General features: G+C 50.4%; 1 protein-coding gene across 5 annotated transcripts in view; it reads right to left on the reverse strand.

The window, feature by feature from the left end:
* Nucleotides 1-834: 834 nt before the first annotated feature.
* AFAP1 (actin filament associated protein 1) overlaps nucleotides 835-25,134 on the reverse strand; it is a 183,066-nt gene continuing 158,766 nt past the window's right edge. For 2 of the 5 annotated variants that reach the window (XM_034951930.3, XM_034951931.3), the window contains exons 13-18: nucleotides 23,477-23,728; nucleotides 20,893-21,007; nucleotides 16,836-17,000; nucleotides 14,926-15,116; nucleotides 10,966-11,130; nucleotides 835-6,007 (exon numbers count right to left, since the gene is read on the reverse strand). In XM_034951930.3, coding sequence (XP_034807821.1) covers nucleotides 5,981-6,007; nucleotides 10,966-11,130; nucleotides 14,926-15,116; nucleotides 16,836-17,000; nucleotides 20,893-21,007; nucleotides 23,477-23,728 — 915 coding nt within the window. In that variant the 3' untranslated portion in view covers nucleotides 835-5,980. The remainder of the gene's footprint in view (nucleotides 6,008-10,965; nucleotides 11,131-14,925; nucleotides 15,117-16,835; nucleotides 17,001-20,892; nucleotides 21,008-23,476; nucleotides 23,729-25,134) is intronic. The other 3 variants (XM_034951934.3, XM_063603693.1, XM_034951933.3) reach the window with 2 other exon arrangements.

Genomic DNA, 25,134 nt, shown 5'->3' on the forward strand with positions numbered 1-25,134 from the left:
ACTCACATGATGAATATCGCTGAGCACTCTCCATGGTGTTAAAAAGCAAAGCCAGGAGTCCCGGTGTCCTCTCCCTAAGTTCGAAAGGAAATTAGAGGCCCTTCCTTTCCATTTGGCAGCCTACCAGGGCATGACCTCTGTTCAAAAGCCAACAAGGAGCGTTACTTTAAAAACGGCCTATTAAAAGCTTTAACCGGACTTTCCCAGCAAGACTAACTGCCCACCAGGGAACAATTAACGGTGCAGCAGGGGACGCTCAGCCTTCTCAGACGCTGCCTGGGAGGACACGCTGCTCACAGCGTCAAAGGGCAGGCCGAGGGCGCTTGGAAAATGACTTCTCTCCTTGCAGAACTCCTATCTAAACATGAGAGCCTGGCTCAAATAACCCCCACTCCTCTGCAAAAACCCCACCCAACAGCCTCAAACTTAGCAGCTCTGTGATTCCAGAAATCTGCGTACAGTCCTCTACACAAAAGGCGCATCCAGGATCTCTTTCCATGTCGTCTTGCCTGGAGCAAGCTCCCTGAGGGCAGGAGTTGTAGCTGACCCATTTCTATTTCTAGCACCTGGCACAGAGTTGGCCTCACAGCAGGTGCGCAAAACGTCTCTTGAACTGGATGTTCAGTCTGTGGACTCGAAGCTACTTTTTAATATAAACCACGGCTCCTTCATCTGCCTACCTCCTCCCTTCATGTGTCACTCCTGACCCCTCTCTCCCCGGTAGGTGGCCAAATGTCAGCGAGAGACCCCCACCCACCTGACAGCAAGGACTTCAGGAAAAGCAGCCACTTCTCAGTCTGCAGCACACACCAAGGGCAGTGAAGACAGCGGGGCTGGGGGAGAGAAGTTTATTCATACACAAACGGGCACGCCAAGGGCGCCAGTCTAGGGTTACACCACGTGAAACGGTAGAAAATTCAACCAGGAAAGCAGGAAATTCAGTGAAGCTACTACAAAGTGGGGCGAGTGGACTGAAAACTAGGATTTTCCTTGCAAGTTTCTTTTCATAAAATTTTTACTTTATGAATTAAATACATTGAGAAACAGTGAAAATATATTTACAGTCATTTGAAGTGGGCACTACCAACATATTTAATTAAAAAAAATCTTTGCTGTTTCTTTGCCTGTTTCTTTCAAAGAGAATTTTAAATATGACTTTAGCTTTTAAAAAATACAATAAGGAAATAATTACATTCTTAATATGAAAACATTTTACAACGTATCGCCATGGTCAATTAATTCTGAATATCACTTAAAGGTTGATGTTAAAATTTAAAGTGAATATTTCCTTTCTTGTTAGAAAATCAAAAAGATTATCTCATTAAAAACACCTTTGGTCCTAAGAATTATGATCTGAAGATGTCCTTTTGAAAGTATCTTCCATGGCTACACTAAAAAGACCCGGTAACACTTGTGCACGGTGAAGTTGAGATTTTCTGGAAGACCAAAGCCAGAACTATTTCATGAACTACGGGCGAAAGGATGCGTCTGACGCCCACCACTTCCCTTCTTTTACAGACGCCCTGCTATGGCTTGGGGACTCACGAATAGAGGTGACTTTGCTTTTTCTGCAGTGCTGTGCCACGTATTTACGGCAGGAACGTTTTGGTTTCATTTTAGTTTATTTCACAGTATGAACCCAGCCCACCAAGGGGATAAGAAGACAGTGACAACCAGGAAAAAATGAATTATCCTCCTTCAAACTATGTCATGAACTTGAAGTGACTGTTCCCATTAGAAAATCATTTTAGGAAAAGTAAGAGGAAGGCAATAGTTTAACATTGAAACATTGCCACGACCTTTATGTAAGCTGCAGGGCACCCTGCCGGCCAACCCTCCAGTGCTGTGCTCCCAGAAGAGGCTGTTTCAAGGATGGACATCCACCTGAATGCAGGGGCCACCTGTGAGCTCAGGGTGTCGGCCCCGCCCTGTGGCACAAGGTGCCTTTTCTCTGGATGGCAGTCACCGGCCACACTGCAGGCTGCCCATCCTTGGACGGTGTCTAATGACATGAGTTCCGTGCATGAACAGAGCACCTCACCTGGGTAGCAAAGTCTGTGGGCAAAATTTACATCCCCCCAGATAGTGGGTGAGTAGAATTAATAGCCTTTTTGGAAAGGTAAGGTGTGGCCACAAACAAGGGAGCTGTGCTCACAAGCCTACACCTAACCCTAGCTTCAACGCTGCCCTTTGAGTACCGTGCACAAGCACCAAACTGTGGCCATAATGACAATGAACCTCAAACTCCTTCCTGGGGGTGGCCTCCAGAGCTGAGGACACACTTTTTGAAACAGACTTTTCAAAAGGAGTAAATCTCCACATTTTAGGCTAGTTTTTGTCTATTTAGAAATGGCCAGTAATAACTCTGGGATGAGTAAGATACAGGGGAAGGTTAAGCCTGGCAACGCCAGGGCATAGGCACAGAGGGGCGAGACGGGACTGACCCAGCTGGTAAGCCGCCGCCCGCCAGCCCCAAGGGAAGGTCTCAAGGAAGGCCCCATGGACAGTGGCCCGTGCTCCTGGGGCAAGTCTGGTGCCTGGGGTGACTCAGCAGACCCACACTGGTTACCTTGCAACCGCTGTGGACTCTGGAAGCCGAGGGAGAGAGCTACCAGCCTTGCAGACAGATGGGCCTTGCCCCAGTTCCCCGCAGATTCTGGGAAGAGGGAGCCGTGGCCCATGCCTGTGCCCAGGTCAGGGGGACAAAGCGAGCCCTCGAATCTGATAGTTGTTTCTATGAAAAAAGTTGGTCAGTGGCTTAACATTATAAAAATATATAAATGGGATTGAAGGCTGATGACACCTTAACAAAATAGAGCCAGGAGCAGAGCCCTGAAGAGTGACACTGTGGCTCAAGGTTAGAATGGAGGGAGCCCTGAGCCCCGCAGGGGTCGGCCCCCTCACCTGGCCTGTCCTCCGGCCAGCTCCATCGCGTGGCCACCACATTCCGCGCAATGCAGTCGGCACCGTAGTACAGGTGGCCAGCCCCTGTGAACATGACCATCTGCTAAGTACCAGTGACATTGCGAAGAAATCCGGCTTCTCCGGGGACCCTGGCCTGCCTGTCGGGCCTCTGCACCCCTCATCCTGGCTTCTCTGGGGACCCTGGCCTGCCTGTCGGGCCTCCGCACCCCCTCATCCTGGCTTCTCTGGGGACCCTGGCCTGCCTGTCGGGCCTCTGCACCCCCTCATCCTGGCTTCTCTGGGGACCCTGGCCTGCCTGTCGGGCCTCTTGCCCTCAGCCTGGCTTCGTTATGAAATCAGACACACTCGCAGCTGCCACAGAGGCAAGGGGTGCTTGTTCCTGGGGCATGTTTTGGGAGGGGAATAAAATGACATCACTGTCAGAATTCTGGCAAGATGGCTTGCGTGTGTCTAATATGTACAGATATAAATTAAAAACTATATTGAACATATACACATAAATAACTTATTCTGAAGTAAATGCTTTAAACTTTGATGGAATGTGAAATTTCAAGGGAGTATCCGCCATGGAAGGAACCCACTGTCAGGCCCCTCCAGGGCACCCATTTTGAAAGGCTCCATGGACCACGTTTAAACGTTAAACGTTTGCCTCCTCTTTAAAAGGCTTAGGGTTGTGGATGTGAATTACAAACCTGGGTTTTTACAACAAAATATGCATGCTGGGAGTCGAGCACCAATCAGCTGTGCCCTCGGGCAAGTCCCTGCTAAGGCTCTGGGGCCTCCTTGCCTGGTGAGGAAGCTGGTGGGTGACGGCTAAGGCCCATGTGACACTCTGCGTGCTGCTCATGCTTCACCTGCCAGCTCGCTGCTGCCCACCTGTGCTGGGCCAGGACCGTGACTTCAGGCTGGCCATCTCCCCCTTCTCTTACTAACCACCAAAACCTCACACAGTTCTCTTTGGCAAAGCAGGCTGCCAATCAGAGTGGCCCAAGAGCCTCAACCGGGGAAACTATTTGACCCGAAGGCAGCAAAAATCTATGGAGGAGCAAACTTTTTTCCTTTTATAGAAAATTCATTTTGTGTGATATGAAGTGGGCCCAGCTGCCTGCAATGGTGGGAAGTGACCACTGGAGGGAGGGCTCCTCTATGGCAATGCAGTGGGCGGCCCTGAGGCGTGTGGCGTCCCCGCCCGACCTGCCTGGATGTCCTAGTGGGAAGCTGGCGTCACGGATGCTGGTGTGATGGGCCTCCACGGACTAGGCCGGGAGGAACGTGCATCAGAGGGGAAAGGCTGGCTGACGGCTCAGGAACCCAAAACCGTTCCCGGCAGATGGCTTTGCAATCAGTTCAAGTTCAGGTGGACTCAAGCAGCTTCCAATTTGTGTTGTAAAACTTTCTTATACATGGGAGACCGCTTTCCCGCTTCAGTAATCCAACGTGACCCTTGCGGGCCTCAAGCGCCACCACCTTAAACATGAATCCTAACTAACTGTAAAGTCCCGTGCACCGCACAGCTAGCGCTCTTGAAAGTATGTCTGGGGGAAACCCAAGGAGGTAGTGTTTTCCTGCCATCTCTTCCTCTGTGTGAAAAACGACATTCTGGACAGTGGACAGAAGGAAGGCTTACACCAAGTGTGGCACCTCTGTATTCTATGCTTGGGGAAGGGGCGGTCGCTGCTGGGACTGGTCTCCATGAATCTGCCTGCGGAGGCGTTCAGGGGTGACTTATTTCATTATCAGTGACTGCATCTTCCCATACTGGAGAATTCCTGACAGCGGCCTCTGGGAGACCAAGAAGTTAATCTGATTTTTAAACCCAGGGGGTGGATACCAGCTCAAACTATGAACTCTGTTTTTTTTCCTTTATGCCTTAGGCATCCAAATTCTCCAAGAAATATTGCACAGAAGGCAAGCAAGAAAGCTGGGAAAGAGGCCCTACCTGCACCCACCCCACTCAGGACAGGCAGCACGGCCAGGCCCACCAACACATTAGTGGTTTAACTTGACAAGCTGGAGGAAGGGGAGGGGCAGGAGGCCCTAGAATTCCTGCCTCTTGCTCTAAGGTGTTTTATAGTTCTATAAGGGAACAAGTTCCGGAACTTGCTTCCCTTTCAATTCCCTTTCAAAGGACTGCCCTGGCCCGAAGCAGCAGTAAACGTCCTGTACAGCGGCGAGGAGCCAGCCCCTGCCCCAGAGGCTCCTGGTGTGACTCCGACGTGGATTAAGGGCTGGGGATGCTAGCCCAAGGGGGAGGAGGGTGTACTGTTAGTGAAGTATTAAAGCCCTCTGCTACCTGTCAAAAGCAGCACAAATAATTAATTAATAAAATAAGGAACCTCTGAAAAATCCTTGATCTAAGTGTGACACACAATAAAAAAGACATTCTTAAAAAACAGGTTAAGAAGAATGGCAGCTTTTCATGTCTTGGTGACAAAAGCATCTGTCCAAAAAAATAATAATAAAAGGTAAACGTTTCACAGCGCGATTTTCTCATGCCTTTACCTCTGATGACGAGGGGGACGGGCACGTGGAGAGGGTACGCCAAGACACAAAGTCCACGTCAGGACTGCGTATGCCCCTGGCCCTCCTGGTGGGCATGCAAGGCAAGCCCAGTGCCCATGTGCCAGCCACACTCATGCCTGGGGCAGCCAGGGATCCAAGCTCTTCCCCGTCGAATCCAGGTTTTCATCTGGGGACTCATGGAACCATCCATCCTCAGTCCAAGGCTGGGTTGCAATCGGTGAAAGCAATGGCCTATCTGGTTAGAAAGATGTCACTTCGCCTGATAGCATCCTTTCAAACACCTTTCCATCACTTTTTTTGTTTTTTAACAAAGTTGGGAACCAAAGTCTTACATCTTTTTTAAAGGCGCCATTTTACAGTAGAAAGAATACAAGTGGGCCTGGGGGACAGGCACTGGCCTCAGAGCTCAGTCGTGGAGCCTCTGGAGTCGTGCAGCTGAGGCCACTCTGGGCAGAGCTTCCTGCCGTCACACAGATGAGGACACGGGCAAGGGGGTGTGCAGTCTCTGAGGGTGGAGTGGTGCTGCTGTCCCCTATGTCCCGTTCTTCAATTCCCATTCCTAGAGGAAAGAAGAGTCTTGTAAGTTGACAGGGCAAGAGGATCAGGCTGGGACAAGCCACACCACCATCCACATTCAACTCAGAGCGGGTGGGTGCTCGGCTACTGCAGAAAACTCAACAGAATCAATGACCAATGACCCGTCAATTCCACTGCTAGGTATTCACCTATCAGAATGGAGAGCATGGTCTCCAGCAGATACCACACACCCCGTTCACAGCAGCATGACTCACACCAGCCAGGAGGCGGAGGAAACCCAGTGTCCACCGATGGATAGACACGTAAAACATGGCGAGGCCTGAAAAAGGAAGGGCCTTCTGACACACACTGCAACCTGGATGAACCTTGAGGACATGATCAGAAACAGGCCGATGACAAAAGGATAAATCCTGTAACGATTTCACTTATGTGAGGGACCTGGAGAAGTCTAACAAGGACAGAAAGTGGGCTGGCCGCAGTGGCTCACGCCTGGAATCCCAGCACTGTGGGACACACAGACAGGAGCATGGCGTGAGGCTAGGAGTTTGAGACCAGCCTACGCAACGTAGCGAGACCTCATCTCTATCTCAAAAAATATAAAAACAAAAAAGGAAGTAGAATAGTGGGTATCAAGGGCTGGGGTGGGGGAATGGGGAGTTAGTGTTTAATGGAGACAGAGCTTTAGTTTGGGAAGATGAGAAAGTTCTGGAGAAGGATGGCGGCGATGGCTGTGCAACAATGGGAATGTGCTTAATGCCACTGAACTGCAGACTTAAAAATGCTTAAAATGGTCAATTTTACATCGTGTTTATTTTACTCTAATAGAAAAAAAATTTTTTAAATATGTAGATGCTTAAATCCAGTCAGCGGAGCAGCTGGACTGGTTCCATCCACAGGCCCTGAGTGCTGGCTGCAGATGGCTGTGGTCTACGCAGTGCCAGCACTGTGAGAGCAGGGACAGTGGGCACCGGGCAGGCACTGTGCCATGCACTGGGTGCGGCTATGTCTGGTCTGACGACAGCCCTGCAAGGTGGACAGTACCCCCACTTCATAAGTGAAGAGACAGGTAGGTGTGGGGCTCATGCCTGGAATCCCAGCACTTGGAGAGGCTGAGTGAGGTGGGAGGATTGCGTGAGGCCAGGAGTTTAAGACCAGCCTGAGCAACTTAGGGAGAACCCCAACTCTACAAAAAATACAAAAATTAGCTGGGTGTGGTGGCGCACACCCATAGTCCCAGCTACTCGGTACACTGAGGCGAGAGGATTGCTTGAGCCCAGGAGTTTGAGGCTGCAGTAAGCCATGATCGCCACTGCACTCCAGCCTGGTCAACAGAGCAAGACCCTGTCTCAATCAATCAATCAATCGATAAGGAGACAGAGGCTTAATGACTTGCCTTAGGTCCAAAGTGATGAAGCTGGGCCCCAAAACCACTTGGTCCACAGCAAAGGCCTCCCATCTCCACTCTGCCCTGCTGCCTTCCAACAGGCCACACTCTGGCTTTTGTATCTGCTTCTCTCTACACACCCCCATGCCTGTTCTCCACCTGATGTCACCTGGCCAGCCTCATGCATCTTGAGGACCAGGCTTCAGTGATTCCCCACCACCCTGTGCCCCTCGTCCTGACTCAGGGAGGCAATGCTCCCATCTTCTGTGCAGTTTCTGTGCTTTTCAACAAGCCATGTCACAATAGATGTACCTGCCCCTCCCTACTGGACAGCGCCCTCCATGCTCTTCCTCACCTCTTCCTTTCCGTCCATTCATCTCTGGGTCCTCAGCACCCAGTGCAGCTGCACAGAGGCAGAAGCCTGGGCTAATCATGGTCTCTGGAGCTACATGGATTTGAAATGGGGTTTGGCCATGGGATTGAGTTCCAGAAAGAGGAGGCAAAAGAGCAGACCCAGGTCAGAGCAGCGGCAGACACCATGCAGGACAGAGGCCCTTGGTTCCCTGGCATGGATGGCTCTGGAGGACAGCAGAAGGCACAGACGCCAGGGCCAGACCTTCTGTGCCTCAGCCACTGAGGGGCCTTGGAGAGGTTGCTTCATCTCTCTGAGCCATGGTACAACGTGAGTACCACCAAGGACTTCAAAGAGCAGTTGGGAAGATCAAAGGAGACAGGGTCTGTGAAAGCCCCGACCACAGCGCCCGGCCACCAAGGAGGGACTTTCTTCTCTGCGCCCACCCAGTGACCCTGCGCTGGGATGCAGACGCCTGACTTCCACTATTTCCAGGGGCTCATTAACTGGGTCATGAGTACACTGCACGTCTCCGCATGCTGCATACAATGAACAATTTCTCACTTTGTCTAAATCAAAAGTTCGAGTTCAACTCATGGTTAAATTCACAGCACTAGCAAATCTGGCAGAAACAAACACCAAGCCACAACGCCGACAACACTATGCTGAGGCACTCTCAGACTCAGCGGAAGTGTTCTGCAAAGGGGAGGATGGGTAGCTGGGTACGCTTCGTGCCTTCTTGCCCCTTCAGCCTCCCTGGGACAGCTATGTGGGCTGTTGTAAGCAGAGAAGGTGCCCAGGGGACAACATCACAAGGTCGGCGCTCAAGGGCAGTCCTCTGTTGTACAGATCCCCCATTTCCTCCCAGGCAGTGGGGTTTTCAGAGAGGGAGGACCCCATGTTACCTCCACGTGGTGCCACACATGTTTAGCAAACAAGCCGAGGAAACGGTAACATTCCACGCCCAGGTCACACTGGCCACAGAATAAGCGACAGGATGAGAACCTGTAGCCTCCACTCGGAGTAGGGCAGGAAACAATCTCCAGGTGAATGTGTCACGAGAGGCAGGGGCACGAAACCTGGAGCAGCCCAGCGCCTGCCCCTCGGGCACCTCCCAGAGCGGAGCCACAGTTTCCATGCCTGGATGGCCCTTGGCACACGGCCTGCCCAGATGAAGGGAAGGGAAACCTGGCCTGGAGCTGTGCCTGGTGGGTGGTTCTGAGTCAGGAAGCCCTGGGGCATGGGACTGGAAGCCGTCTGACTTTCCAGAACCCTCTCTTGCGCTCAATGCTCCTCACCGAGAGTTGGAAGGTATTTCAGGAATACCGCAGCTGGCATAGCGCTTCCCACATCCGGAATACGTCAGACCCCTTGGTCCCCAGAAAAAGGCGGGAGGCAGATGAGACCAAGTTTACCATACACAAGTGCATTCATGTTCTCAGGGTCTACAGGCCCCACCACCTCCAGCCACGGGTCCCCTGTCACTGTTCTCAGAAATCCTGGGAAACCCTGCTCAGTCCGTCCCCTTCTGATTTCTGCACAAGATTCTCAGCTGGAGGGACGAGAGCAGCTTCCGCTGTTTTCTGGACCTGTCAGTGGGGACCCATCTGGACAGCTGGCTGTGCATCTGAGGTGGCCCAGGATCACTGGCTTCCCATTCACCAAGAGGGAGCAGAAGGGAGCGGGTGGCCTGAACCTCTGCATGACGGAAGCACACACGGTGACGGGAGCCCTTTCGAGGGTCGGGACCACAGAATTTTCAGTCCAATTTCTTTGATGATAAAGAAACCAAATAGATGAAGTATATTTACAGCATCTCTCATCTGCGAGTCCTAAGTGGGATGTCATTGGGCAGCTCAATTCTAAACATCCCCCAGGCAAAACATATTCCTCCATCAGTGAGCCCAGCGGTCACCAGCTGAGAACACTTGGTAAACACTAAGAAAAGCAATGGAGATGACAGCCAGCCATTCTTCCCTTCCCCAGACTCACCGACACACACGGTCTTCAGTACACGGATCTGCTATGGAGAACCGCTGTTCTGGGAGGCTGGGGACAACCATGTTTCTCAGGGGCCCTCCTGTGAGCACCCCAGAGAGCACAGCAGGGGGGCAGCACTCATTCCCATCTCGCAGGAAACACCTATTCCCAGTCAACTCGGAGTGGGCTCCAAAAGCTGCAAAGAATGCCAAGCTGGGCACAGTGGCTCACGCCTGTAATCCCAGCACTTTCGGAGGTAGGAGGATCACTTGAGCCCAGGAGTTTGATACCAGCCTGGGCGATACTGGCCAAACCTCATCTCTATAAAGAATACAATAAGTTAGCTAGGCATAATGGTGTACACCTGCAGTCCCAGCTACTTGGGAGGCTGAGGTGGGAGGATCACCTGAGCCCAGGAGGTCAAGGCTGTGGTGAGCTGTGATGGCACCACTATACTCAGCCTGGGCCAGAGAGCGAGGCCCTGCCTCAAAAAAAGAAAAGTTAATTCCGGCAATGAGAGGAATTACCTGTACCACAGAGCCGGTACAGGAGGACTCCCGTGTTCCAGCCCCTCGGGGCGGGTCCAGCCACACTCCCGTGGCTCCCCAGCTCACACCATCGCACTCCGTGCACTTCCACACACAGCACTTTCCGCTGCTGCAGCCAGGACCCGTTTGCTTTGATCAACTACTGTGTTTTAAAGATTTCTGGGGTTTCAAAGGTTAGCATCAAAACTTGCTAGTGGCTAATCCCATGAGAAGACCGGAAGCTGCCCCAGGAGTGAGTAAACAGGTTCCTCCTAGGCCCTCAGAGCCTGATTCATGCAGCTGGCGGTGCTAGGGAAGGGGCTGGGGGAAAGCTTATTCCTGGACCCTTTCCTTTGTTTTTCTAAAGAATCACACATCTGAGTGCTGAAGAGGACTTCAGCGGTCTCCTGGTCTAATCTCCACCCCACCACGGAGAAAACGAGTCCAGAGGAGCCCAGGCTTGCCTGCATCTGAGATGACTCTGGAGCCGATTGTTGGCACTGGGGCTAAACGGTCAGCACCTTCCAGTCACTGTTCACCTTTGAGAACCCGGTTCCTAACAGGATCTGCGGGGTGGTGAGAACTCGATAAGCACCCATTCCCAGATGTCTACTGAAGGCTGAGTGCCAAGTGGATGCAGTAGGAAGAAGAATGGGCTCCCTATTCACACCCGAGAATGCTGGGAGCTTAAAGTGCCTGCCCAGGACACCCGGACACCCCCGGACATCAGGGCTTACCTTGGCCTTCCGCAGCACATGCCCTCGGCAGGGGGAGCTGCCCGGGGCCGCCTGGCTCTTCTTCAAGACGGCCGCGCTGTTCACCGGCACGGGGCCCTCGGTGTCACTGGTGTCACAGCTGGAGATGGGCGAGTTTTCCAGGGTCCGGTGCCTGAACACTGGAGACTTAATAGAGAGAACCCCATGTGAGGAGCGGTTTCTGGGCCACTGGTATTCTCCAGCAGGAAAATGATTCATTTCAAGGAAGAAATAAGTTTTGGAAATGGGCAAAAATAACAGCAGTAGCAGCAAGGACTGCCACGTGGTCAGTGCCTCACCCCCAGAGCGTCTCCCGGCATTCACGGCCGGGGGGCGGACGCTCGGACGGGCAGGTGGAGGCTCCAAGGGGTGCTCCAACTCCCGGCTGTGCCTGGGAAGCAGTGAGGGTGGGATTCCTGCCCTAGTCTTTTGCATTCAAAGCTGGGCTCTTGCATGCAGCTGCTGCCGCCTCTAGCCGGTCCCTTTGTGCAGTGCTTTAAGGTTTTCAGAGCTTTCCTGGGGTCAGCGCCCTAGAGATGCTCAGGTAGCAGAAAGCGCCGGCACTCAGGGCAGCACTGGCTAACGGGATGCAGCCCCACTGCGCGGGGCTCGCTGGAGAAAAGCAGGCTCCATGAGCACAGAGGCCTTCCGAGTGTTTACGGCAGCTTCCATATGCCAGAGGAGGTGTTCAGGAAGGCTGAAAATAGAACAACGTGTGTCCTGAGCTGCCAAGGCCCCCACTGCTGGCTCTTCCATATGGGATCCCAAACTGCTCTCTGGGGGAAAAAAACGCCACAGTCTGCTGAGCCTTCTCTCAAATGAAGTCTCCAAGGAAGAGACGCTTCCTAGGATTCCTGCCAAAATGTGTTTGTTATGTAAAAAATATTGCTCAGGGTATATGGAATATTGTTTTAGAACAGTGTTTCAATTACCATGAAAATGGGCAGCTCGGGGTCCCCTGTGGGCTTTACTGACCACAATCCCCAGGCAGCCAACTTGACCTATGCAGTGGCAGCCCCTGGCTGCCGGGGAGGGAGCTTGGGGTAGTGGTGAGTGAATACAATGGAGTGATGATCAGGACATCTGTGTCTGGCAGAGGCCAGGCTAGGCTGTGAGTAAAGGGGCAGGTGACCCAAAGACCTGCATCTCAAGAGGGGTCCACCGAATAAGCCACTCTCCCAAGGACACGGCCTGGGCTGCAGCGGTGCAGAGTGCTTCCCCAGATGCTGGGACACAGGATGGCACCAAGGACATCCTCCCTCAAAACAGAGGGAAGTCGCAAAGCACAGTGGACTGGGAGGGGGGAAGCAGAGGCAGCAAGCCAGGCGTGGGCCCCCAAAGGATACTTGGGACAAAGGAGAAGCGAGGCGGGGGGTGGCAAGGCAGGAGCTGGAGAAGGGGCCAGAGGGAAGCTCGAGCCATGGGGGTGGAAGAATGTGGAGCCACCACAGAAGAGAGTGGGCAGCTGTGCCGAAGGGCACCGGAAGCGGGGAGTGAGGACTAACATGTCCACTGGATGGGAATGCCAGGGGTCACCATGATGAAAGCAGGTGCAATGGGAAGCCACATCCAGAAAGTGAAGATGTAGAGGGGGCAGAGGACACTGCAAGCATGCTGGACAACTGCTTCCAAAGTTCACCCTGGAAGGAAAGGCAAGAACGCAGGGCAAGGGGACAGTCACCAGGGGGAGCAGGAGGCCAGGCAGAACCTTCTTCTTTTAAGGATGGATTCAACTAGAGAATCCTTAAATGCTTGGAAAAAGTTGACAGAAAAGCTGAAGACACAGGAGAAGGATCCTCCCAGGTGTCTGGAGGTCAGGAAGGATGAGATAGAGGCACTGACCAGAGCCCAGGAAGCCCAGCCCCTCCACTCAAACAGAACCAGAGGACGGGGGCGGGACAGCTCCTCAGAGCACTCCTGCCCTGCCACCACCCTCCACGCAGGACACAGGACAAGCAGCGTGGGGGACTGTGTGCACTCCTGCCTCAGATCACAGATGGAGGGGCACAGGGCTCCATGAAGCAAGGGAAGACCCCTGCCCTGTCCCAGCCAGTGCCTACAGCCTCACTGCCACTCTCACTGCACCTGACCCCACCATGCTCTTGTCCCCATTTATGCTGGATGAGGGGCTGGGGATGCCCAAGGCACCTCCTAGCCCTTGGATTCCAATTGCCCCTGCACCCCTCCTCCTCAGCACTGTTTCACTGTTCTCCACAGATCTGTCTGCATCTGACACCAACGTGTTTTATTGGTCTGCCTCCCTCATGAGAAGATAAGCTCCATGAAACAGGGATTCTCACCTATCTTGTTCACAACTGCAGGCCTGGAACAGTTTGTAGCACATAGAGGGAACACAGACTGTGGGGCTGGGCACGGCGGCCCCCGCCGGTAACCACAGTGACTCAGGAAGTGAGGTGGGAGGATCACTTGAGCCCAGGAGTTCAAGAAGGAACACAGCATATGCATATGTGTGTATGTACACACACACACACCCCTTTATATATTAAATAGTATCATATAAATATATAACTGTATTTTATATATAATATATAAATGTTGAATGAATATATGATTTTATGTAATATATAACAGTCATGTATATAATATCAACAAGCAATTGTTGGATGAGTGGAATGAATGAATGAATGCATATATATGTTTGGGAAGACGTGAATGATGTGAATGAACACAGGCACTTTGGTGGGCATTGTGTCAAAAGCGTCCACACACAGTCTATGCAGCGACTGTTATTATTTACAGATGAAAAACTCAGGGCCTAGAGAAGTCAAGTCATTTCAAGCCCTGGACTGTGTGACCCCAGAGCCACCTCCTGAACACCTGAAAGAACCATGCATGAGTGGCTGGGTTTGTGGTTTGGGGACAGAGCAGTGACCTGGCTGCTTGCTCAGCTCTGCAGGCGGGAGGGAGGTTGTCCTCTGGGTTGGAGGTGATCGCTGGGGTGCCACAGGAGACTGGGGCAGGGATGGGGGGACGGGAGAGGCTTGGAGGAGAAGGGGAGAGTAAGGAAGAGCAGGCTGTGCGGGTGGTGCCCGGCAGGGGCCAGCAAGTGACTGAAACTCAGGGCTGCCGTCAACCCATAGATGTGTCAATCTTCCCCACAAACCAGCCCAGGGCTCATGTGGAGGAGCAGCGGTGGGTTCAACCAGGCTCAGCAATTTAGTGAGGGGTTTGGAAAGAAGGACCTAGAAGGGGAGCGTTCAGGACGCAGTGGGTGGGGACCCAGGGGCGCCCATGGTGTTTCGGCTGGAACAGGGGCTGAAGTCCAGCCGTCCCTCACTGGCTGCCTGTTCTGTCTGCCCTGCAGGCGTGTTTACTGCTCTGGGCCCAGTGCCTCCCTCGCTCAATGGAAGTGACGGCATCCAACTCACAAGACAGGAGACTCAACAGAATGACCAAGTGGAGAAGACATCTAAGTTCTCAGCGGTCTCAGCCGAATGAGTGAAGAGGAACCAGGGACAGGGATGACTCACATGGGAAGAGGACCCCACTTTGTTCTGTTTGATTCTAAGCGGACACAAACCGCTTCATTCATTTCAGTTTCCCCAGCACCTGGCTTAACTCTCAGACATGTTAGACGGTTTGTAAGCACCGGCTCTACTGAACTGGCATCAAATCAGGACCTGGTTCAGAAGAGACACGAGGAGTGGATCTGTTCTAAACAGATTGTGCAAAGGGGAAAGACACAGACTCGGCATTTCCACAGCTTTTAACATTTCAGCGAGAGGTAAGAAAGCATGTCAGGAACACAGGCCCGGCTGATGAAAGTGTCTGATGCTAACACATGAACTGTCTTCTGCTGGGCACACTAAGGGGCCACAAGCAAGCTACACCCCAGAGCCACTCCACATTCTCTCTGGGTGCACTGGCCCTCGGTCACGCAAGGCCGCGCCAGCCTCCGAGGTGAGCCAGAAGGACACACACCTGTGGACTCGATGTCCCTGACTTGGGCTCGATGGCCAGCCCCAGGGTGACTCCGCCCGCCAGCGCTTTCTTCAGGCTCTCCTTGACCTCCGTCAGCTCCAGCTCCAGGCTGACTCGCTCCGCCTCCTTCTGCCGGCACTCCTCCTCCAGCTGCTTCAGCTTCTCCTCCAGGATCGCCTGCGGCTTCCTGCCTGGAATTCCCAGAAACGCCGTTACTCCCGCGGCAGGCACAGGTTCTCCAAACAACAGAGAAGGCACCTAGTGCCCGAGAAGAACTTCCACAAAACGTCTGAGGTCGAGCTCCCCTGACTTAGGTCTTCGTTGTGAAACTTAAATTCAGCAGTTCTCTAAGGGACCAGAGTCCTTCTCCTACCATTTCCCTTTGCTGCAGCTGTTGAGGACTCGGACCAGGAAAGAGGAGATGCTGATTCTGACGAAGGCCAGGAGCTCCTGGCTCTGGGCCTCAATGTTCTCATTTTAAAACGTGGACCCTAAACTCCACAGTTCCCAACGCTGCCACCTTCTTGGAGTGTGAACCCTGTCCTCCCCTAACGCTCCGCCGATCCTTCAGTCATCTTATTTGCGCCCGAGGCAATGAGCAGTAGCACAGCTTGCATCTCTACTGGACACGGCACACATTTCTTTAAGGCACATTCACTTATTTTATTTGAGGTTTGCTGCAGTGACCTAAGATGCACCCACTGGGCAGATGAGAACACCAATCCCAAGAGGTGAACGGACTTGTGCCCAGGGCCTGGGCCGGTGGTGGCCGGCAGGCGAGGTTCTCTTTTTCAAAGCCAAAAGCACTCCTGGCCCTCCTGCATCTTCACTATCCTGCAAGCTGGGAACACGGGAGAAATGCTACTTCTGTCTCGTTAAACTCCATGCCCCGTCCCATTCTCTGGCACAGCCTCCTCCCGTAGGGTCAGCCTCAGACTGCAGGCCACATCCTGGGCCTCCTATAGGGTCAGCCTGACCTGCCCTGCCAACACCTGCCTTCCCTCCTCTAAACTCCAAAAGCATTTCCCTTCATCAGATCATTGAGGCACAAAGTCCAGCAAGACTAACCACCTGCTGGGTGTGCGTCAGCTCCTCCCCGCGCGGCGAGCCATGGGAAGGCCACAGCTTCTTCTCTGGACCGCCCAGGCCTCTGAGGCATCTGAAGCCCCCGTCCCAGCCCAGGCCAGTACAATCTCAATCTAAGGAGCCAGTCTTCCGCAGTCTAAGCACCGGGCTGGAAGGGAGGCCATGCGTAGGTAAGCGGTGCCACCCCAGGCTCAGGAGCTGAGCGCCAGCTCCTGCCAGCAGGAATTGCATGCGCCTGGCCCAGGGCTGCCACTCTGGCTGCAGACTCAGTTTCTGTGACTTCAGTCCCTTTCTGGTGTCTGTATTCCATTAGCCTGGCCTCTTCCCTGATGCATCCCAAGACAGATGCTGCCTTGCTCTCGCCTGTCCCTTCTCAACAAACGAGGGGCTGCTTCTACCCTTGTCTGGACTTCTGAATATTACTGACCCCTGTGGGCTACCCTCTGTAGAGAAATCCAGCTGATCCCTCCTACCCGGTGACCAGAATCTACTGCGCCCTGCGGATACAGGGGCCATCCTCCAGACAACCTCTGTTGTCAGCGCCAGAAGCCGGAACAGGTCCCCCAGCACCTCCCCTGCCTCGGTGAGCAGCGTGTGGGTCTGGCCCTGGCCTCTGCCTGCACGCCGCATGTTTGACCACACAGGCACCTGCCTCGGGGTTACCAGCAATGTTTCCAAGCCCCAGGAAACACTGTGAAATAACCCACTCTTACTAAATAGAATGACAGCCTTGGTGAGCAATAGGTCCTTTGGGCAAAGCAGAATGAAATCTCCAGTCTCTAATACAAACATGCACCCTGGGCAGTCACCCACACCCTTCATACCGGCGTTCACTTCAATAGCCGCTCGAAGGTCTTTTCTTTCCTTGCGGAGCTGGGCCAGCCTATTCCGCAGGGCCTCTTTCCTCTTCAGCAGCTCCTCCTCTTTGGTCTGTAGCCGCTTGGCATCTGCTTCTACCCGGTTCTTGCCATACTTGTACTGGGCAGCATCTTGAGAAGAAAAAGCAGCAGCAATTAAACATTACGTTTACCAGCCTGGGAAATATGGGACGATCCCTTCTCTACAAAAAATACAAAATTAGCCAGGCATGGCGGCACATGCCTGTAGTCCCAGCTACTCAGGAGGCTGAGGTGGGAGAATCGCTTGAGCTTGGGAGCTTGAGGCTGCAGTGAGCTGTGATCCTGCCACTGTGCTCCAGCCTGGATGACAGTGAGACCCCGTGTCAAAAAAAAATTAGGTTTATTGAAGCAGATAATGGGGTAACTCAAAAAGCCTGTTGAATCAGCCAACTCAGTAAACAAACACAAAGCGTTATTTTGCTAATTCAACAAGAAAAGGGCAGGGCTGGTATGAACCAAGCAGAAAAGTGACTAGTTCAAATTCTCCAATATTCTTTGAATCAATATTCTTAAAAATTGATTCAAATTTTTGAATCAATTTCTTAAAAACGAAAACAGAATATTAGGAAATTCCTTTAATTCACTTCCCTTTGAGGCACATGGCTTATAATTAATCTGCAACAAGGTGGAGAATGAACATTCTATAATCAGAAAAGACAGGAGTTATATCAAAAATAGTGTCTGAAATTTGCTTCCTTCTCTACGTCTTCAAATCCTTCCCTAACACCGCAGTATCTGTTCCTTATGGCCATGTCATCTGACTGGCTCTGAATTGCTGCTACACCCCCAGCACTGAGATTAGCACCCGGCACGGAGTGTGGCACAATAAATGCTTGTTTAGTGAATAAATGAACAACGGATACATGAAGAGGCAACCAGGAGCGGTATCTGGAGCCTGACTGTCTAGGAAGGAGTCCCAGCTTACACTTGTAGCTGCATGACCTGGAACAGGGCACGAATCCCTCTGTGCCTCAGTTTCCCTCATCTGTGAAATGGGGATAGTAAGAGCAGGTAATTCACTGAGTGGTTACGAGGATTAAATATTTATAAAGCACTTAGAACAAACACAAATGGGCAACACATAAATGCTTATTTCATAAAATGAATAAATGAAGAGGAAACTAGCTGTAGGGAAAATTTACAGACTTGGCAACATCACATCACCAGTGAAAACAGCTTTCAAAACCTGACCCCACGCTCTCCTCCTCTTATTATGTTGGCTTTTCAATAACAGTAATTTAGGACAACACCTCTTTGTTAAGACACATGGAAGAGATGAAGGTTCCAACAAAACTCGGATGGAGGATCACCGATTTCAAAGCTTCCGTGGTCTCCCAGTCGCTTCTAACAATCACTCACGCCTGAAGGCAACTCCCAGGCCTTCCTGACTGCACGCCCCACGTGTCTGACTCCCTCGCGAGGCTAGAAACTACTTCGGGTAGAAGCCACAGGGGTGGCATAATGATTAAGAATAAAAACACTGGACTCAGAGAGGTGGCTAGAAACCCACACTCCACCCTCCCTTGCTACATGACTCTGCAAGCAACCTCCGGAGAAGCTCAGCTTCACCCTCTCTAAAGCAGAAACGAGAAGGAATCCTGTGTGTGTGCATGTGTGTGTGCATGCGTGTGTGTTTTAAATTAGAACGTTATATCTGAAAAAAATCTAACAAAATGATACGACGCCTGATGTAGTGGACATTCACTGACAATTCTTACCATATCAGCGATAAGCGATTCCCAGAGCCTTGTCCACTCAGGGACAGCAGGGAGCCATTTCTAGCACCTGTCCTAAATGCTGGATTTGCCAATTCTTGCAACGTAAGTTATCATGATTTCAATGAAATACTGCATTTATGAAGGCATAAAAAGTGATCACTCCCCAGTCAGTTTTCCCCTAATCAAAAGAAACACATAGAATGACAGCAAAAGCGTTGGCAGCCTGAGGAGAGGCGAAGCATTCGACAATCTGAAACAAAAGGATCGCTGTTTGCAGCTAAGGTTAACAACATATTTTGCAAACAGGGCCAAGTCCAAACTCTACTCGCTTATTTCTAAACTAAGCTGTTTCCCCAATGAACTCAATGCAATCACCTATAAATTTCCACATCTTTTGGTCCCCATGTAATAAATCCCATCTAATCTATAATGCAACTGGCTGGATTCAAGCAAAAACACGGAATGCCATTATTTTTCTCTTTTGTCACCATTAGATGTCACCACAGTTAATAAAAACTCCCTACAGAAGATCCCATAAAATAAAGGAATAAATCATCTAGGAAATAAAGTCAGCACAGGTACTGACAGAGAAACACCATGGCGACTGAGACTCCGTGGGACTCGGATTTTGCTTCTAACAAAGCTTTCCAGGTGTGAGGTGCTCCTCTCCCCCATCTGCCCCTCCTCAAAGAAACAACACTAAAAGAGGTGAAAGTAAATACACCCGATACATTCAGGAAGTAAGATTTGCCAGATAAGGTCAAAGGAAGTTAGTACATTAAATAAATGGTGGTAGGAGGGAGGATTTGGCCCAACTGGCTCCAACCTATCTGGTCAACACGTATGCTGGGTAGAACAGAGGTGGAGAAAAGCCTAGATCAGGGATGTATACGCTTCCTTGGGGCAGACGCAGCCTGGCCCTGCGGAGCGATTTCAAGCCTCGTTCACGAACATGGCCAAGGACACTGCCAGCCTCTTCATTCCCCTGTGTGGATGCTCCGACTCCAAAAATGGAACCACAGGGCAAATGGATGTCGGCACGTGTCGGTATGGCAGCCTCGCTCTTCGACAGCTGGTGTGGGGGTTACCAACTGGGGCTAGCTGGCCTCATCTTCGTTAGCACTGAGACTGGTCTACCAGTTGCACAGATTCAGATTTGAAAATCTCAGGTGCAAATCCCAAGTGGCGATGGCATGTAACCACATCAAACTCAACATCTGCACCTAACTCCCACCTTCTTTCTCTGGGAAATCTTCCTGGACATGCTCAGATGGACTCAGGAGCCCCTCACCTGTAAATCCCCACACTGCAGCCCTGCCACTTGCTTGTCTGCATGTGTGGGTCCGCTGGACCACTTTGGTGTATCTTTGAGCCCCTTGAGTGAAAAAATGCTGCCTGGCTGGCTCCCTGATTAGACATCCAACATAATGAGGACTAACACCAATACAAACACTTAAGAGATGACATATCGCCCTAGCTGGATCTACTAGAGGGAAGGGAAGAGGGTGCTGGGTCCAGGCAGGCTGAGTGTCTCATGTCTTAATGCTTCTCTGCCCAATCTATTTCCGGCTGGATGTGGAGTCTGAAAGCCTGGCACCCACTCTGGCTCTGTGATTTACCAGCTGTGAGCCTTGGGGGAGCTGCTTACTCTCTTGGTGATTCTTTTCTCATTTCTATGATGGGGTAGAGGATAATGCCTATGCTTACAAAGTGGCTGTGGGAAGTAAACCGGATGGGATAAGAATGGCTTGCTGTGGACCACAGGCACCGCAGGATAACCATTCCTCAGAACTCCTCGTACTGCTCTAGTGCTTGGAGGTCCATGTATTACCTCAGCTATTCCAACCGCACCAACCACGGGAGCCACGTGTCTACGTCTGACAGATAAAGATGCTGAGTTTAGAGTCTGCAAGGCTTGACAACCACAGATCAGGGACAGGAGCTGAGGTCTCCTGACCTGGAGCCCAGGGCCACCCGGAGCTGCAAGAAACCTGCACTCACAACTGCCTCCTATTTTAAAATGCTGAGTCGATCCCACAGGTGGCAAACCAGTTCTGGGCTTCAATTTACAAGCACAGTCAGAAAAGCTGGGTTGAAATCGCCACTGTCCTTCTATGTGGCTGATGAGGAAGGATGACGGTGCCCACCGCTCCATCTCTCCAGCTGACCCCAAGCTGGCACTCACGGGTGGGCAGGCTCAGACAGGCCCAGCTCCACCAAGTGTACTTGAAGCCGGAATGCAAGACATTCGATGGTATACTTACTCGAACCCATCCTTTTCACAACAGCCGCAGGATCCGCTTTTTTTGGCTGACTGCTCAGAGTCTTCCCTTTTCCTGTGACCCCATTAGACGCCACGGGGGGCTTTTTACCCTTGAGCTGTTGAAATAAACATATAAGAACATTAAAAATAAACACAAAGTCAAACAAATCTTGGTCTTTTTTTTTCTGGAGTCATTTCTTTCAGTCTCTAAGTATTGTAGAAACTGGCATAGATGGAGGAAAAAACGAAAGTGAAAGAAAACCAAGATGGTTTCCAAACACTGGGCTGCTGGGATTCTGGGGAATGGCTAAGGAGGGTATGGCAGAGGCTCCGTAGGATGTGTTCCGCTGGAACACTGCAGAAGTGGCCCCTTTCTACTGGCAGACCACAAATGCTAACCAAGCTGGCGCAGGCAGCTGACTACCCCAGAGCACTCAGCTGAGAGGAGTAGTTTGTGTTTCTGAGGATAAGCAGCTTTTATTTCAGTGGGATGCCTTTTAGGAGAGGAGCACGACCCTGCAGTGTGAGTTCTGCTGCTCCAAGTGCTTTGACACTGAGTGACATCCTACTGGGATAAGTGACCGCCTTCTTATCGCCGACGGAGTCCGCAGAAGGAAGCAAGAGAAGCATAACACAGGCACAGCAGCAACACTATGGAAACTGAACTTCCACTAACTACAGGTTTCTGAAAAAGTGAAATAGTACTCTACTCCTGAGACTGATACAGGCCAACACGTTTTGCATTTTGCTGAAGTGACCTTATGTGTAGCTTAGCTGTGTAATTAATTCAGCATGACAGCAAAGGCTCACTCCAGCATCCACGCCCACGCTTTTTTCCATGATACAGCTTCCTTCTGTTGCAGGCCTCACTTTTTGGGAGGCAGAGAGATCTAGCTCCAAATTCTGGCTCTATCAATCATTTAGGAGAAGTTGAGCAAGTTATTTAAACTTTCTGAGCCGCCATTTGATCATTTAAAAACATAAAGAGATACCTCCCCACAGTGTTCCTAAAAAGATCAGATGACGTGCCTTACATGGATAGAGCATATGGCACATAAGTGCTCAGAAAGTGCAAGGTCTCGCCATTAAAAATAGGTTCCCATTAAAATGACCAAATGAGGACAGGAAACCCAGAGGTCATGTAATTTAACTTGCAAAAATGTTTCCTATTTCAACAAAAACAAAACAAAAGGGGACAATAGTAACAAACACTCCACATGGGAACCATACATCAAATGATTCCCAACCAATGTGGGGACAATCCAAGAGTGCAAGATGGCAAACTGTGTGGCAGGGTTTTACCTAAGGCGACTCTAATGCCAATAAAAAGACATGTAGAAACATAGAGAGAGAAACTTTCACTTAGTGAATGCAACACATAACCTGACAACTTTTTGGCATAAGTCCTCAAAAGAGGCCAACGGCTCCCCTACCCCCGGTCCCCAACTACACTTAGCTCAGGGCCACTCAGACTCACTGAATGGGAATCCCCAGGGATGGGATCTGAACAACCGTCATGAAAAATCAAAAAGCAACACCAACCTGTGCATTTGACTTTTGATGAAGCCGACCTATTGGGAGCTACTGTTCTAAGTCACTACTATCGATAATTCTACAATTTCACCTGGTTATTTTCTTAAGATTATCCAAAGAGTGGAGAAAAAACAAATATTTAAAACATGCCCATTTGCTGTATATTCATAGGCAAAGCATAAAAAATTCTTAGGTTAAATATGCATCATAAGCTGGGCACGGTGGCATGTGCCTGTTGTCCCAGCTACTTGGGAGGCCAAGGAAGGAGGATCACTTGAGCCCACAGTTCAAGTCCTGCCTGGGCAACATAGTGAGACGTCATCTTTTTTTTTTTTTTAAAAGGCCTAACACCACAAAATTGCTCTGAAATGTTACTGTTTGCCATAGATACAGGGTGTGCAATGGACAGTAGTTCAACATCACGGTTATTATTGTTCAATGGTCATCAAAAGTCCTTATTATCGTCATCTAGTTTTTGGGAGTATACCTTTAGACTTGTCATGGAGAAACACCACCGTACTCTGAATAATCTATTTCATGTTTAAAAAGTCCTTATTATCATCATCTAGTTTTTGGGAGTATACCTTTAGACTTGTCATGGAGAAACACTACCACACTCTGAATAATCTATTTCATGTTTAAAGATCAAAAGCAATGACTACACGGAGTCAACCCTTCCTCATTAAGTGTAATGGAAACATACTAAAGAAACTTGCTGTCCAAGAATCTTCTGGAAAGTTTTATTACCCGTTTCTTTTAACTTCTCTGCCTTTAGTTGACATAATTCACAAAATTTCACTGGGGAATTTTCCAAGAACAGAACGAGAGCCAGATGTGGGCAAAGAAACACAGTGCTCAGATAAACCATGAGCTCGTTAGAAATATCTCATCAGTTCCTTGGTAGTCAGGCTGCAAATTATATTCTAGTTGAGAAAAAAAAAAAACATTATGCTTTGCCTTTGATGAGTCCCATTTACTACAAGTTGCAAAACTCTGTTGGAGCAATGTGACTTGAAAGTGGTTCTAGAATCTTACAGAAGAAGATGCCGTACCTGCGAGTTGAGCCCGAGAGACGCCCTCCCCACAGAAGAGGTATTAGTGACAGACTGAGCGGAGGCAGGGTATTTGTAATGGTTAGAGGACAGCTTGTCAGCAGACAGCCTAGAGGCCTTTCTGTCAGCAGGAGAGTAGCGGGCAAAGATGTGCGGAGGCGGCAAGTTATCGTACAGGCCTGCGTTATCATAAAGCACCTCTTCTCCCAAGCCTCTGCTGCAGGAAGCAGGAAAGCCATCTTCCGGTTCCCACTGCAACACACATAGCTTTGTGGTTAGTGACTTGGACACAGGAAACAGCAGCTTTTAGCACAGTGAGATGTCATTTATTAATAGTACGGCATTTAGCATACATTGGCACCCCAACACTCTCCTGCACACAGACTGCAGTTGTTATCAATAAGGCATGCACCCACCACCCCCCTCTCACACACATACACACACAGACCCAACACAAGCATGCAGGTGGATTCAAAAGGACTTGACTTCTGAAGCCTTATGGAAAAAATTTTTTTTTCCTTAAACCATTCCCAGAACTCTGGGAATATGAAGTTTTTGTTTTGTCCTTTCTTTTAAAGGAAAAAGCAATGTTGATTTGGCATTTCCTTCTTTAGAGAACCTGGGGTTCAGAAGTTCTCCTAGCGCAGGGCGTGGATGGAAGGGGAGGAATGAGCATGGGACCAGGGGCCTGGTGCTCTGGGTCTACATGAAGACACACGAGGTCCTAGCAGAGCACCCGATGCTTTACACAGCACTTCTCACGTCCTGGACGCTGACTTCGTCTCACAGTCATCCGGGTAAAAAGGGGGAAATGGAAGCAGAGACAGGGCCTGGAGCCGGTGAGTGGCAGAGCGGAGGGAAGGGCGCGCTCATCCCCACGCGGTGCTCCCGCTAAGCCTCGCGCTCCTTCTGGGGACATGAGACCACCTGCAGGCTCCTCCAAGCCCCTGTGCAGGAGTCAGTGACCCAAGTCCTATGGGAACTGTCAACACACACCCCCTCTGTCCCCTGCTCTGTACTGAAGAAAGTGCCACAACCAACACAAGCAAAACCGTCTGTGAAAAGAGAAATCAAATCCTCATAGAAAATTAGATGCTTCCAAATCTAATGGATATAATGGTTTTATTTTAGCAGAAAATCTCTAACAAAGGACTAAAATAGCTACATGCCACTGCATGGGACAGAGGAATCTGAGAACATGGGTATTAAAGTATTAACTCAAAAACTGATAACCACAGCCAGGGCCTTTTCAGGGTTAAAGGTCTTTATAAATCGCCTGGCATGACAAGAAAGGCAGTATTAATTCCTCTCTTATATTCCTTTTACCCCGTTGATAGTCTTCCTGCATAGTCCTTTCTGCCAGACGGTAATTACAACCTTTTGTTATAAAAATAGAAAAGACTTAAAATTCTGCAGTAGGAGTGTCTGTATTCCTCCGCAATCACTTCAATGTGTCTATTTTTGTGATCTAAAAATAACGGCTCCTGCAGAGAAACTCGGATATGAGAGTTTCATAATGACAACCTAGCATATATTTGTCCAGAGTTATTAAAACGGTCTAGACGAGACTATCATTTTCCTAAAATACCAAAGATTAAGTCACACGGAAGACTCAGAAAAACACCTACAGAGACCTCACAGAAGTTTCTAGTTTAAAG

The sequence above is a fragment of the Pan paniscus genome, chromosome 3 (assembly GCF_029289425.2).
Source record: "Pan paniscus chromosome 3, NHGRI_mPanPan1-v2.0_pri, whole genome shotgun sequence".
NCBI lineage: Eukaryota > Metazoa > Chordata > Mammalia > Primates > Hominidae > Pan > Pan paniscus.